The sequence below is a fragment of the Trachypithecus francoisi genome, unplaced genomic scaffold (genome assembly GCF_009764315.1).
Source record: "Trachypithecus francoisi isolate TF-2019V2 unplaced genomic scaffold, Tfra_2.0 Lachesis_group3, whole genome shotgun sequence".
Lineage (NCBI taxonomy): Eukaryota > Metazoa > Chordata > Mammalia > Primates > Cercopithecidae > Trachypithecus > Trachypithecus francoisi.
This window is the reverse complement of record NW_022681468.1, coordinates 92,068,465-92,080,878: the sequence shown is the minus strand read 5'-3', so window position 1 is coordinate 92,080,878 and position 12,414 is coordinate 92,068,465. Positions and strand designations below refer to the sequence as shown.

Genomic DNA, 12,414 nt, shown 5'->3' with positions numbered 1-12,414 from the left:
CCTCCCCTCCCCCACCCGCCCAGTGGCAGTTGCGTCCGTTGGGGCTTCTGGGGCAGCTCACAGGGTTCCAAGCATGTGCTAGCAGTTGCTCTTTAGAGCACCCACTTCACTTCTCTCATGTAGTTCTTGAATGCAGGACTCTCCTGAAGAAAGGGCTTCTAAATGGCCAGCCCATGCATCTTGTTCAGACCAGGCTGCTCCATCCCTGCTAAGCCCAGGGCTTCACTTGTGTGTCTTTCTGGGATCACTGTCTTTTGTGGCAGCCTGGGCCTCAGGGAAGTAAGGGCACGAGGAGCAGCCCTGGCTGGGATGTCAGGGGCCTAGGAAAATTCCTGCCTCTACCAAGAAATTGCCCCCTCTTTTCAGAGGCTGCCTTGTCTTAGATATCTGATGTCCCGTCCTTGTAGCTTCCAAATCCAGATGTAGGTCTGGCTCCTATTAAGCTACAATTTCTTTGTGGGAAGACAGTTATGAAATTGCGGCATTCCTAAGTCTCTTAAATTGTCAGAGCCCCTTCAGACCAGTGACTGGGGCCGGGCATGAGAGGCAGGTGGTAAGGACAAGAGAAGCAGCCCCTGTGTGCTTGGGCAGGCTGGAAGGGTTGGAGATAGGAGCTGAAAACACCCCAGATTTCCCAAATGGGCTTGAAGAGATCGCAGCCCTGAGGTGCCTCCCACTCAAGCCAGAGATGAATATTTCCCAAAATCCAAGTCTGTGAGGCTGGGTCACAACGCTGTCATTCAATGTGGGCTCCTGATGCTGACAGGACGTCCTGACATCCCTGTGTTCTCTCCTGCAGAACCTCATTACGACATTTCCCAGAAGCCATGACATGTCCCTGCAGCTGGAGGCCTTTCAAGGGTGGCCCAGGAGGCCTCAAAGGCCTGATGTGGCCTGCAAAGGAAGGTAAGTAGGTGGCAGGGCTGAGTCTGTGCCTCAAAAACTAACACTCCAGTTTCTTGACTTCCTCCCTTCTCCATTTCCTGAACCTGGATGGGTGCTGCCAAGGATGAGACCGAGGACCCCATTCATTTGTTAGGAGATCCAGAGTTCAGCCTCTCCAGTGCCTTGGCTGCCCGCTTCCTCACTCCTAAGTGCTACTCATGCATACTTACTCATTGCTCCCTTTTCCTGAGACGGTGCCTATTCTCCTTTAAGAAGTATAAACTGGAGGAGCCTCTTCAGTGATAGCTGCCCACTACTGAGCCTCCTCCCTTCCTACAGCCTCTGCCCTCTCCAAGCTCACTCTGGCCTTTCTTATCCTAGGTAGCCTCCTGTCCTTTGTCTCTATTTTTGCCTTTGATCACAACTTCTCTCCTGTTGTCCCTTTGGAATGGCAGCATCATTCTGCAGCTTCTCGGTCAGCATGGGTTACAGGTTTGTGACGACAATGATGCATGCTCTCCCCATAGTGGCTCGATGGGCCTTGGACAATCACTTATGTACCCAAACGTGTTCTCCAGATAATCTTTCCTCTGTGTTTACTAAGAGAGAATGTTTAGGGAGCACTGTTCTCCTCACCCATTCTCTCTGTTTTTCTCTCCGTCATCTGAGATGTCTTTCTCTATGTGCCATTCTGCCTCTAATTATCCTCTTTTTCTTTGTTTACAGGGAAGAGCTGTTCTCACGGAAAGATCCAAAGGGTTCAAAGGCGAAGGGTGCCATCTGCTTCTCTGCTGATTCAGAAGATAAAGAGGAGAAGTGCCCTGTTTCACCCATATTGCTGGTCCTGATTTTTCAGTAGTGTCCCTTACCCTGAAGCTCTTCCATTGGCCATCATAGAGTTAGCTAACAGCCCAGGGAACTGGTCTCTTTTCCTTTTCCCCTTACCACCTGGAACTCAACTGGAAAGGGCAATCAGATGACTCTATATCAGGCCCCACCACCTGGTCTTTGAAGTTTCTGTCCTACCAGTGCCACAACTCCCTCTTCCACTTCTGAGCTACCTCCAAGAAAGGCCATCCTCAGCAGCCTAGTTATGCTCATCCTGGAATGCTGTATTCTGGATGTCTACTCAAGGCCAAACCCCAATATTGCCTTTTGTTCCCCTATTCAAGGCCAAGGCTAGGCTCTCTTCATTGTCTCCATTTCTCTTTCTCTAGAGATCCTAGAGGGCAAGACACTGTTTCTCATATATTTCTGGATCCTTGGAGCTTAGCTCAGAGCTTGGCATACATGCCCAGTGTGAACTTTTCTGAATAAAATAATTTCAAATGGCGTATACAAGATACTGGTTTTTTTTCTGAAATATATAGATTTAAAAGCAGCTGAAAGTAAGCTTGGGGGCCATCCTGGTGTGCTCAGGGAGAAAAATGAGGGAGATGAGGGCCGTGAGACAGGCATGCGTGTGTTCAGAAGGGGATTTAAGGACCAGTGTGCCTACTGAGGCAGAGTTAAGACTCAGCACACACAATGCTGACCTTGAGGGCACTTCATCAATTTCAGATTCAAAGACTGTTATAGATCTTGAAGCAACCTATCATGGGTGGTAGTTGTTGCAAAAACACTGGAAAAAGACAAATTTCATCAGACTGTGATCAAAAAGGAATTTCATTCTCTGCCTAGGTAAGACTCTAGGAATTGTTATGGGAATAGAACTGAGATTTGAAATATTTATCAACCTACTGTCTCTATGCACCTTTATGCTATATTATTCGATTTCCATTTTGCTCAAAGAGATATATGGGCTAGGTTTCTAGTTACAGATTCAAAAGCTAATATCTTAAAAGCTATTTCTGAATCTCCAACTGCACAAGTTTCCAGGTAAGATTAAAAATATGAGTAAATTAACTTTTGCAGTCAAAAATTCTGTGTGTCTGTGCGCTGGTGCAGGGACATGCACACGAGTGTGGGATTTAAGCTTGTATGTGCCAGTGTGCTGGATTCAATGCACTCTACACAACTGTGGCCAAAATGTTGCTACCTCTGTTGCCTCTCCTACTAGAGATTCTTCACAATGGTGAGGCTAAACAGAGTACGATGTTGAAAAAGATGTGAACATAGGCCGGGCGCGGTGCCTCAAGCCTGTAATCCCAGCACTTTGGGAGGCCGAGATGGGTGGATCACAAGGTCAGGAGATCGAGACCATCCTGGCGAACACAGTGAAACCCCGTCTTTACTAAAAATACAAAAAACTAGCCGGGCGAGGTGGAGGGCGCCTGTAGTCCCAGCTACTTGGGAGGCTGAGGCAGGAGAATGGCAGGAACCCGGGAGGCGGAGCTTGCAGTGAGCTGAGATCCGGCCACTGCACTCCAGCCTGGGCGACAGAGCAAGACTCCACCTCAAAAAAAAAAAAAAAAAAAAAAAAGATAAAGATGTGAACATCAAGACCATGGAGAGACAAAAAGAACATAGAGATCGATGAGCAGTGACTGACATGGAGGGCCACTGAGGGCTATGGAGTCGGTGTCTTCCATATCTCCATATCTTCCCTGTTGTATCCCTCTTCCCTGTTCTCACTGCCAGTGTTTGGACGGGGACTATCAGCTCTTCTGGAGCCTTCTAAATCTACTCCCCCATCACTCTCCACACTTTCCCCGAATTGGCCTTTCTAGAACTTGCATATGACCAAATGCTTTTAAGCTGCAAGCCACCTGGGACTCTACATTGCTCCTGCTCACTGCCATGCCAGTCCTTATTTTGTCTCCTAATTATCCTTAAGGTCCAGCTCAAGTCTTCCCTTTCTTATGGGAATGATTAACTTTATGTATCAATTGGGCTAGACTGTATTACCTACTTATTCAATTGAACGTGGATCTACATGTTGCCAAGAGGGTATTTTGCAGATGTGTTTAATGCCTACAATAAGTTGAACTTTGATAAAGATGATCTTGGATAATCTGGGAGGACTTCATCCAATTGAGACAGAGTAAAGATGGGGCTTGCTTCAGCTCATCACCACTAGAGCATTCTTCTATGTATTCCCACTGATCACAAAACCCACATGACTACCTCACTGCTAAGAATTCCAGGAACTGACCTTAGTAGATAACCAAGGTTGTGGAGTGTCCCACCTTTGGAAAGAATGCTGAACAATTGATTGACAGCTTTGTTGTTGCTGGTCAGACCACCAAGTCGCCCAATATTTAAGCTAACCATAATAATCAGATAATGCCAACTTGCATACCCTACCCCCTGACCCCCACTGACTTTGCCCAGTCCAGCCTACACACCCCACCCCTGATGTCAGTTCCCATGCTTGCTTAATAAGAAAGTTCAACTGGCACTTTTCAGAGAGTTGAGGGAATTCTCCCTCTGTCTCTCTTTGCTGCCCTCCTTATGTCCGGGCATCAGCTCTAATAATGTCAAAAAATAAGTCATTTAGGAGTTATGTATACCAAGTGTTGATGAATTCAAATGATGCCTTTTCCAATTTTGCAAATGACAGTACATCAATTAGGTTTTCCAGAAAATACAGAACCAGTAAGGTAGATAAATGATAGATAGGTTGATGGATAGATTAGATAGATAGATAGATAGATAGATAGATAGATAGATACATAGATACATAGATAAATAGATGGATGATAGATGGGGTTAAATGATAGATAGGTTGATGGATAGATTAGATAGATAGACAGATAGATAGATAGATAAATTGATAGATGATAGATGGGGTTTTACTTCAAAGAATTGGCTTACACAGTTGTGGGGTTTGGCTGGGTAAATTTTAAAATTGTGGGACAGGCCGACAGGCTAAAATCTCCAGGCAGGAGCCGATGTTGAAGAATTGGGGTAGAATTTCTCTTTCTACCAAAAAACCTCATTTTTGCTCTTAAGGCCATTCAGCTGAATGTGTTCCTAACCAGGGGTTCTTGGACTTTCAATGCAATATCACACTCTCTACATCATACCCCCTAAATTAATATTTGCAATGATGGCAGAGCAAGCATGGATTTTGTGAGTCTTAGTCTACAAAGTCAGGGTTATCAGAAGTATCACATTATTTTCTTTCCACTTCCCTCTGAGCATCTCTGCACTAGAAAGGCAGGACATTTTGCCTCAGTCACAACAAGAGTCGTCCCCTTCTCAGAGGTGTGCAAGGACTTCTGGATCTCAAGGATCCCTAAAGTACTGAAAAGACCCCTCCAGCCATTTGTCTCAGGAGATTGGCATAGTTTCTCCAATGCTTATATTCCAACACACATGACCCCATGGTGCCTTGGATGCAGAAGTGCTGCTGACTTTGTGTCATGTCTGGGGTTATCCCTGTGCCCTGGGGTCCAGACTCACTGGTGAACCACACAACTTGCCCTCTCTGTGGGCTCCTCACCTCTACCAGCACCACACTGGCTCCACCTTGCATGCAGGGTCCACTGACATTTTCTGCTTAATTGTCTAGGTGGAGTTTCTTTCTCCTTTATACCAGTTGAGATAATCCTTCTCTTTCCTTTCTTGGAACAAGGAAGCATCATCTCTTTTAGAAATGTAAGTTTAAGCTTTTACAAAAGTCGAAAGAGCTACTGATTTTAAGTAGGTCGCTGCAACAATCCCTGTAGCAAGAAACCCCAAAGAACCTGAAAGATCAAACACAGATTGCTTAATAAACTGTGGCAATATACATGATTATTCATCCATCTTCCCACTAAAACATCCATAAGACATTTTAGAACAATAGCTATAAAGATGGTAGTGAGATCAAGTGAACTTTTCTCTCCACGTATTTGCCCGTATTTTATACATGTTTTACAATAAACATATTCTTTTGGCAATGTAAGAAACTATCAAAAGAAAGAGGTCAAAAGAAAGTGGTAGAGTCCAAAGACTCAGGACCAAATTCCAGCTTTGCTACTTACTTGCTTGATGACTTTTAAATCTCAATTTGCTGAACTGTTAAAGTGAGATAATACCAAACTTTTGTTTTTTGGATCAAATCAGCCAATGTGTATCAAGTTCTTGGTGTATCCCAGTACCTAGTATATGTTTAGTACATAGTCACAGCTCTTAACTCTGCTGGACTGTGAGTTTGAGGGCAGGACTGGGTCTCTTTTCTCCTTTATCTTCATCATGGAAGATAGTCAAAAGTTATTCACTATAAGAATGAACAAATGAAGAATTTATTTAATCCTAGATCTGTCATTCCAAAAGTTAGATTATTTCTCTGTACTGAACATATTCACTTAAAGTCCCTTTGGGGGCTGCGCATGTACATGTTTTTTTAAACAGACTGGCTTTTTTTGTGTGTGTGAAAAAATTCCTGGAGAGACTTTGACCCACAAAAGATGTTTCATGCCACCTGCCATAAGTCCAAATGTATTAGTCCATTCTCACACTGCTAATAAGACATCCCCGAGACTGGGTAATTTATAAGGAAAAGAGTTTTAATTGACTCACAGTTCAGCATGGCTGAGGAGGCCTCAGGAAACTTAAAATCATGGTGGAAGGGGAAACAAACATGTCCTTCTTCATATTGCATCAATAGAGAAAATAAGTAAGAGAATGAATGCCGATGGAAGTGAGAAGACCCTCCTAAAACCATCAGATATCATGAAAATTCACTCACTATCACAAGAACATCATCAAGGAAACTCACTTATGATTCAATTACTTCCCACCAGGTTCCTCCCAGGACACATGGTGATAGTGGGATTACAATTCAAGATGAGATGTGGGTGGAGACACGAAACCAAATCATATCACCAATCATACACATGTTCCACTTTGCCCTTAAGTTTTTATAGTTTCCTAATTATCTCAGCACAATATCATATCTCCATTTATAACTCTGACTCCATGGCAAGGTTACTCACATATTAGCCGTGGCTTTTCTGCTTGAGATTTGACATCAGTACCGATGAGGGAATGAGAGATCATAATCAAAAGATTGAAAAGTGACCAAAACCTAAAACACACCACCACCCAGTGTTTCCAAGTCCCACCTGGATGGTCCATTCAGCCTAGTAAAAGCGTATACTCTGCGCTAAATTTTTTGAAAATGTGTATTATTTACTTATTGCTGCATAAGAAATTAGTACAAATTTAACAGCTTAAGAAGATAGATATTTAATATCTCACCATTACTGTGGAACAGGAATCTGGGCGTGACTTATCTGGGTCCTTTGGCTCCGGGTCTCTGGTGCCACAGTGAAGGTGTTGGCAGGGCTGGGGTACCTTCTGAGACTCAACTGTGAAAGAATCCACCTTCAAGCTCATGTGTCATGGGCAGGATTCACTTCCTCACCGAGGGCTGTTGGCCACCTTCAGTTCCTTGTTATATGGGCTTCTTCATAAGGAGGCTTACTTCTTCAGAGCCTGATACCAGGGAGAGTCAATAGAGTCTGCAAGCAAAATGAGCAAGAGGAAAGTTACAGCCTCATGTAACATTATCCCAAAATTAATATCCCATCATCTGTGCCATATTCCAATGCTTAGAAACAAATCACAGAACCACTCAAGGGGATGGGATTGCATAAAGGCATGAACACCAAGAAGTAGGGATTCTTGAGAAGGCCACCCAAGAGTCTGCCAACCACAGAGCCCAGAGGGGATGATTTTAAATTTGTGTTTGGTCAAAACCAGTTCATCACAACTCACACTCTGATCATAGAGAAGTCATAAGGAAGTGACAAGATCAGCCATAAGTAACTCATCACCACCTTGTGCTGTGTGAATGTTGCTGAGAATACTGTTCTTGTCACTGTTCAGTACTCCTAGATGAGATTCCATGGACCAACCACTTTGAAATTTACTTTGAAGGGAAAAATTCAACTTCCCTTGAGATCAAGTTTTAATTTTTATCCTAAGATTAATAACCATGACTCTTTTTTAACCTAGTTAAGCCTGGGGCCTTAACTATTATAAATGTAACTCTTCTATTTTCTATTTCACATTTGTTTATTGACCCCGGATCTTCCCTTTTTTGCACGTTTTATTTTAATTTATATTTTATAGTCACGTCGTTACATCTACACTTATTGGAGGCCATCTAAATGGGGTAGGGTATAAATTAAGGGGGACTGAGTTTGGGTTGGGTTTCGACCTCAACATTTAGTGTGGTCAACACAGAGTAGAGGTGAATTCCTGAACCTCTGTCTGCACATTGAGTAAAATACCTGAATGTTCTGTATTTTACCTACTCTCATTATAAAGGAGAAGGTACATTGAAAGTAATTTTTAAAATGTTGTTTAAAATACTTTGGAAAAAATCATCAAAGTGAATTGTAAGTTAAAACTTATGTTTTTGGTTGGTTTAGTTGAAATTGGTTTTTAGAGAAGAGGCAATAAGTAGAATCTTTATTTGGACATGAAACAAAGCCAGGATCTACAAAATATAGCATTTATTCATCAAAAACTTACTAATGATTTATCAAGGGGCAGACACTAGATGACACAAAGATGAAAGAATGTATAGCCCCTTATGACTTTTAGAGAGATCATGACAATACATCATGACATTAGGCCATCGAGTCTTCAGCTGTAGACACAAGGCATGATGGGACCCTAACAACTACTTAATTTTAGGTTCACAGTTTACAAGGAGTTCTCAGAGTCACAGAAGATAAAGATGAGAGATCCTGGTGAATTTCCAGCACAGAGCTCAGTGCATGTACATCTAGCTCCCAAGATTCATAGCCTGAGGGGATCTGTCTATCCCTCAATTTAGACAGTCACTAATGACTAATTGAAGTTCAGCATTTCTTTCTATTATGAATAAAGGCAGTGAGCTGCACTAACGTTAGCGTTAGCCTTACTTGTTAGCAATAGATATTTTTATATCACTTTAAAATTATAGATATCCCAAAATATAGTTTATGTTCATCACTACGTCAAATCATAGTAGTAATTAGACTAACTGCTGTATCTTCTTATTTAATCCATTAATTAAAAAAGCACATATCTTGTTATATCATATTTTGTAATTATGTTTTGATAACTGTATTTGAATATAATTGGGTTTCCTCTATAATCCCATCTACTTTATTTTGTGTAGTTAGAAAGGTGATGCAGAGAAAGATGCATAGGCTTTGACTGAGAGCACTGATGAAGGAGGGACAAAGTTAGCACAGCCCATTCTGCAAGCAAGACTCTGCCTTCCTTTCACAAAGTTCTGTGGAGGAAAGAGGCAGCTTGGGGAAGTACAGAAGTTTGGAGAGGTTAATTTCTGGTCACTTCTGGGGTTGAATGCAAGTTCTGCTTTTTGTCTAGCCCAGGTCTTGACTCAATAAGAGATTGCATTGTCTCCAAAAGTCTTATTTTAAAAACATTTCAAGCCAGGGGCAGGAGTGGGTGCAGTGTCATGTGCAGTGGTGCATGTCTATAGTCCCAGCTATTTAGAAGGCTGAAGCAGGAGGATCTTTTGAGTCCAGGAGTTTGAGACTGTATTGTGCAATGATTGCACACTTGAACAGCTGATGCACTTCACCCTGGGCAACATCGCGAGACCCTGTCTCAAAATAAAAATTTCAAATTCACAGAAAAGTTACACGAATAGAACAATCAATACTTATACAGACTTCACTGAGATTTATGGACTATTAACAATGTAATTCTTTTGCACGTGCATTCTCTCTCTTTCCCTCTCTCTCTCAAATCTACTTATAAAGTACATGTTCTCATGTCCTCCATGTCCCAATAATGTTACTTTGTCTTTGCAGCTTCTTCACCATATTTCCCTTGAGTCCACTTGGCCCTCTCTCACTTTACCCTTTATTTCAGGCGATGTCCTTCAACACCGCAAGCCCCAGATCTATGGCTCACCCACTCCTTGTCTCTTGCACTCTGACTATCATGAACCCCTGCATGTCCCTTCCTCTGCCTCTTCTCTTGCGCTTCCCCACTGCCTAAGCCTTTCTATCCTGCCCTCTGGAATTCATGATCCTTCATTAGCCATACTCTCTATGTTCTCACTTTCTTCTGATCATGTTTGCTTTTTTAAGTAGATACAGAATCCAATCAAGAACCATGTATTGCCTAACTCTTGAGCTTCTGTCAACCAGTAAGTAGTTCTTGAATAAATGGCATTAGTTCTTTGAGCCTTAGTTTCACATTTCTTATGATGGAAATTAATGGCAATAATAAGTGTCATACATGGTTGTTAACAAAAGACACATGAAAGTGAGTACAAGTAGTTATTATTCTAATTTTTATTTAGAGAGCTGAAGACAAGGTTCAAATTTTACTCACCTTTTTATCTTCAGTACGTAGTATGGTGCCTGGAGTCCAGGCTGACCTCAGTGTTGTGACTGATTAGACTCAGTGACGCATGAACGTAATAGTAAGACCACTTCCCAGAACAACTCGATTATTGGAACTCACTTTCTTCAGTAATGTGGACACTGCAACATGTATATAATCACAAACCAAAGAGTTCAACTATTTTATTTCATTTAGAATTTTATTCAATAAATTTTTTTCTAAACTTTTTGCTTTCACTGTGACATCAGAATTGACTCTAGAGAGTACATACATTATGTTTTATTTCTACAACTTTTTCAAAGAACCAAACCCAAATCAAATTTCTGACTAATGATTTAAATATAGAGAATTTATTATTAGGTCTCCCTGCATTCCATTCTTATCTGTAAAAATATCCATCATTACATAAAATACCTAGAGGTTTTATGACATTTGCCCTATCTATTTATATTTGTCAATTCAGAACAACATTTCATTCTAGTTTAGATGGTTTTCCTGGTGTACCTCATATTTGGATGGATATATCCACCATGTCTGATGTTGGGAATCCTAATAGTCTAATATTTTGCTAAAAGGGGAAGAGAGAGGAAAGGAAACTAACATTTATGAAGGATCTTTACTGTGTCATCCTCTTTATATACATTTTCAACTTTACGCATTGAAAAGATCTGGTGCAGTCTATATTATTGCCCAAGGGGGAAAGTGAGGCTTGGAGACTGGGACATTAACTGAAGATCTTGTGGCTGAGAAGCTCTGCTGATTTTCACAGCTCACACTTTCCACTCTTTCATTGTCTTTTCATGCCGTTTACCATACTCCTAGGAAGTGACCAGAGGTGTTGGTTTCCCAGATTCTCTGTCAGGCTGAGAAAATTGTGTTTTGTACACTTTCCCACCAAGCCACTCTTCACTCATTACATTTACTCACGCTGTAGTAAGTATTGATTCAGATAACACCTTTGCTATAATCTGATAATGTCCAGTGCGTGGGTTTTAGCCTCACTTTTGTCTCAGTTCATTTATTGTACAGAATTATGACCCCAGGAAAACTAGTGGTCTCCAGGAGGAAGATTATTAAACTAAAATTAACAGACATGAGAAACTTCTTAAATATCATCAGCATTTGTCATTTAAAATTGTCATGTTTATTCAATATTGGAAAATGTACAAGGTGATCTTGGCTATACATTGTACATTGTGGCCTTTTGCCTCATTGATACCAAATAAACTATATTGTATGGTAACATTTTAATTTCATATAATTAAACAGTATTAATTTTATAAAAGCAAAAATGTTTTTAAACCTGCATTAATCATCCTTTTAGAAGAAAATAAACAATGTTTCTCTCTCATTATGTTGTTACCTACTAATTAACGGGATGAATCAAATTTTCCTGTTTCTTTAGATTTGCATGAGCTTAAAATACCTTTTCATCTACATTGGGTAGAATGTCAGAACTAGCTTTTGGATTATTTTAAAGCTTGGTAAGATCACAAGGCTTCCCTGAAAATATGTCCTATCTTGACAGTGCATTAAACCTTAAGAAAAGTTTAATTAACAAATGTCAGAATGTGTTCCTTCTTAAAAAATGTGATATATTAACAATTCCTTCCTATCTCCTGAGTCTAACAACATCTTAACCCATAAAGAAAAAAAAAAAAGAGACATTTTATATCTCAACATAGCTTTTGCTAACCAAAATTTGATGTTTTAAAATTAAAGTACATATATACTAATATAAAAAAGTTTTAAGAATTGAACTGCTTTAGTTCGCTTTTAGATATACATTCTTATTAATTTACAGACTATTAGTTTACATAATTTTATATCAATAGATGCTAATTCTAATTGTAGTTTTACATAGACCAGCTGTGGCTACAAAGCTAGTTTAAGATATTGTTTAATATCTCTGCAATTTACCTTTATATCCTGGAAAATAGAGACAAATTATCTACTTTACATATGTTTTGGAGCATAGCAGATGAGAAATATAGTTATAAATACCCTGGTAACTCTAAGGGGACATGCTAAAGGTTTATTTTAATTTTTTTAGTTTGTATTTTTTTTCATATGATGTAGAGGTGCAAGAAAAAATAAGGAAAAAAGAGCAAATCAGCCATATTTTACCTTACATCTTACATCTCTTGTCTTTAGAGGTCTTTGTTTTGTTCCAGTCCGTTTTCTCTATTTACATAGAATATGACCACGTGTGCATTATAAACAAAGAACTATAATACTGTTTGTATCTCACTTTTTCACCTAATAATCCCCCAAATTATT

At 40.4% G+C, this 12,414-nt stretch overlaps 1 protein-coding gene across 6 annotated transcripts; it reads left to right on the top strand.

The window, feature by feature from the left end:
• Positions 1–51: 51 nt before the first annotated feature.
• Positions 52–2,225, top strand: LOC117070155 (spermatogenesis-associated protein 8-like). Of its 6 annotated transcripts, none has more exons than XR_004431797.1 (4): positions 52–426; positions 800–906; positions 1,267–1,377; positions 1,612–2,216. XR_004431797.1 is itself a non-coding variant. In XM_033188884.1 (4 exons), the coding sequence occupies exons 1-4, from the start codon at positions 163–165 to the stop codon at positions 1,731–1,733; spliced, it is 453 nt and encodes a 150-aa protein (XP_033044775.1). In that variant the 5' UTR covers positions 52–162; the 3' UTR covers positions 1,734–2,216. The 6 variants fall into 6 exon arrangements, 4 of the variants coding, with proteins under 4 accessions (XP_033044775.1, XP_033044774.1, XP_033044776.1 ...); XR_004431796.1 differs by having other exon boundaries at positions 52–553; XM_033188884.1 differs by having other exon boundaries at positions 52–275.
• The last annotated feature ends 10,189 nt before the right edge of the window (positions 2,226–12,414 follow it).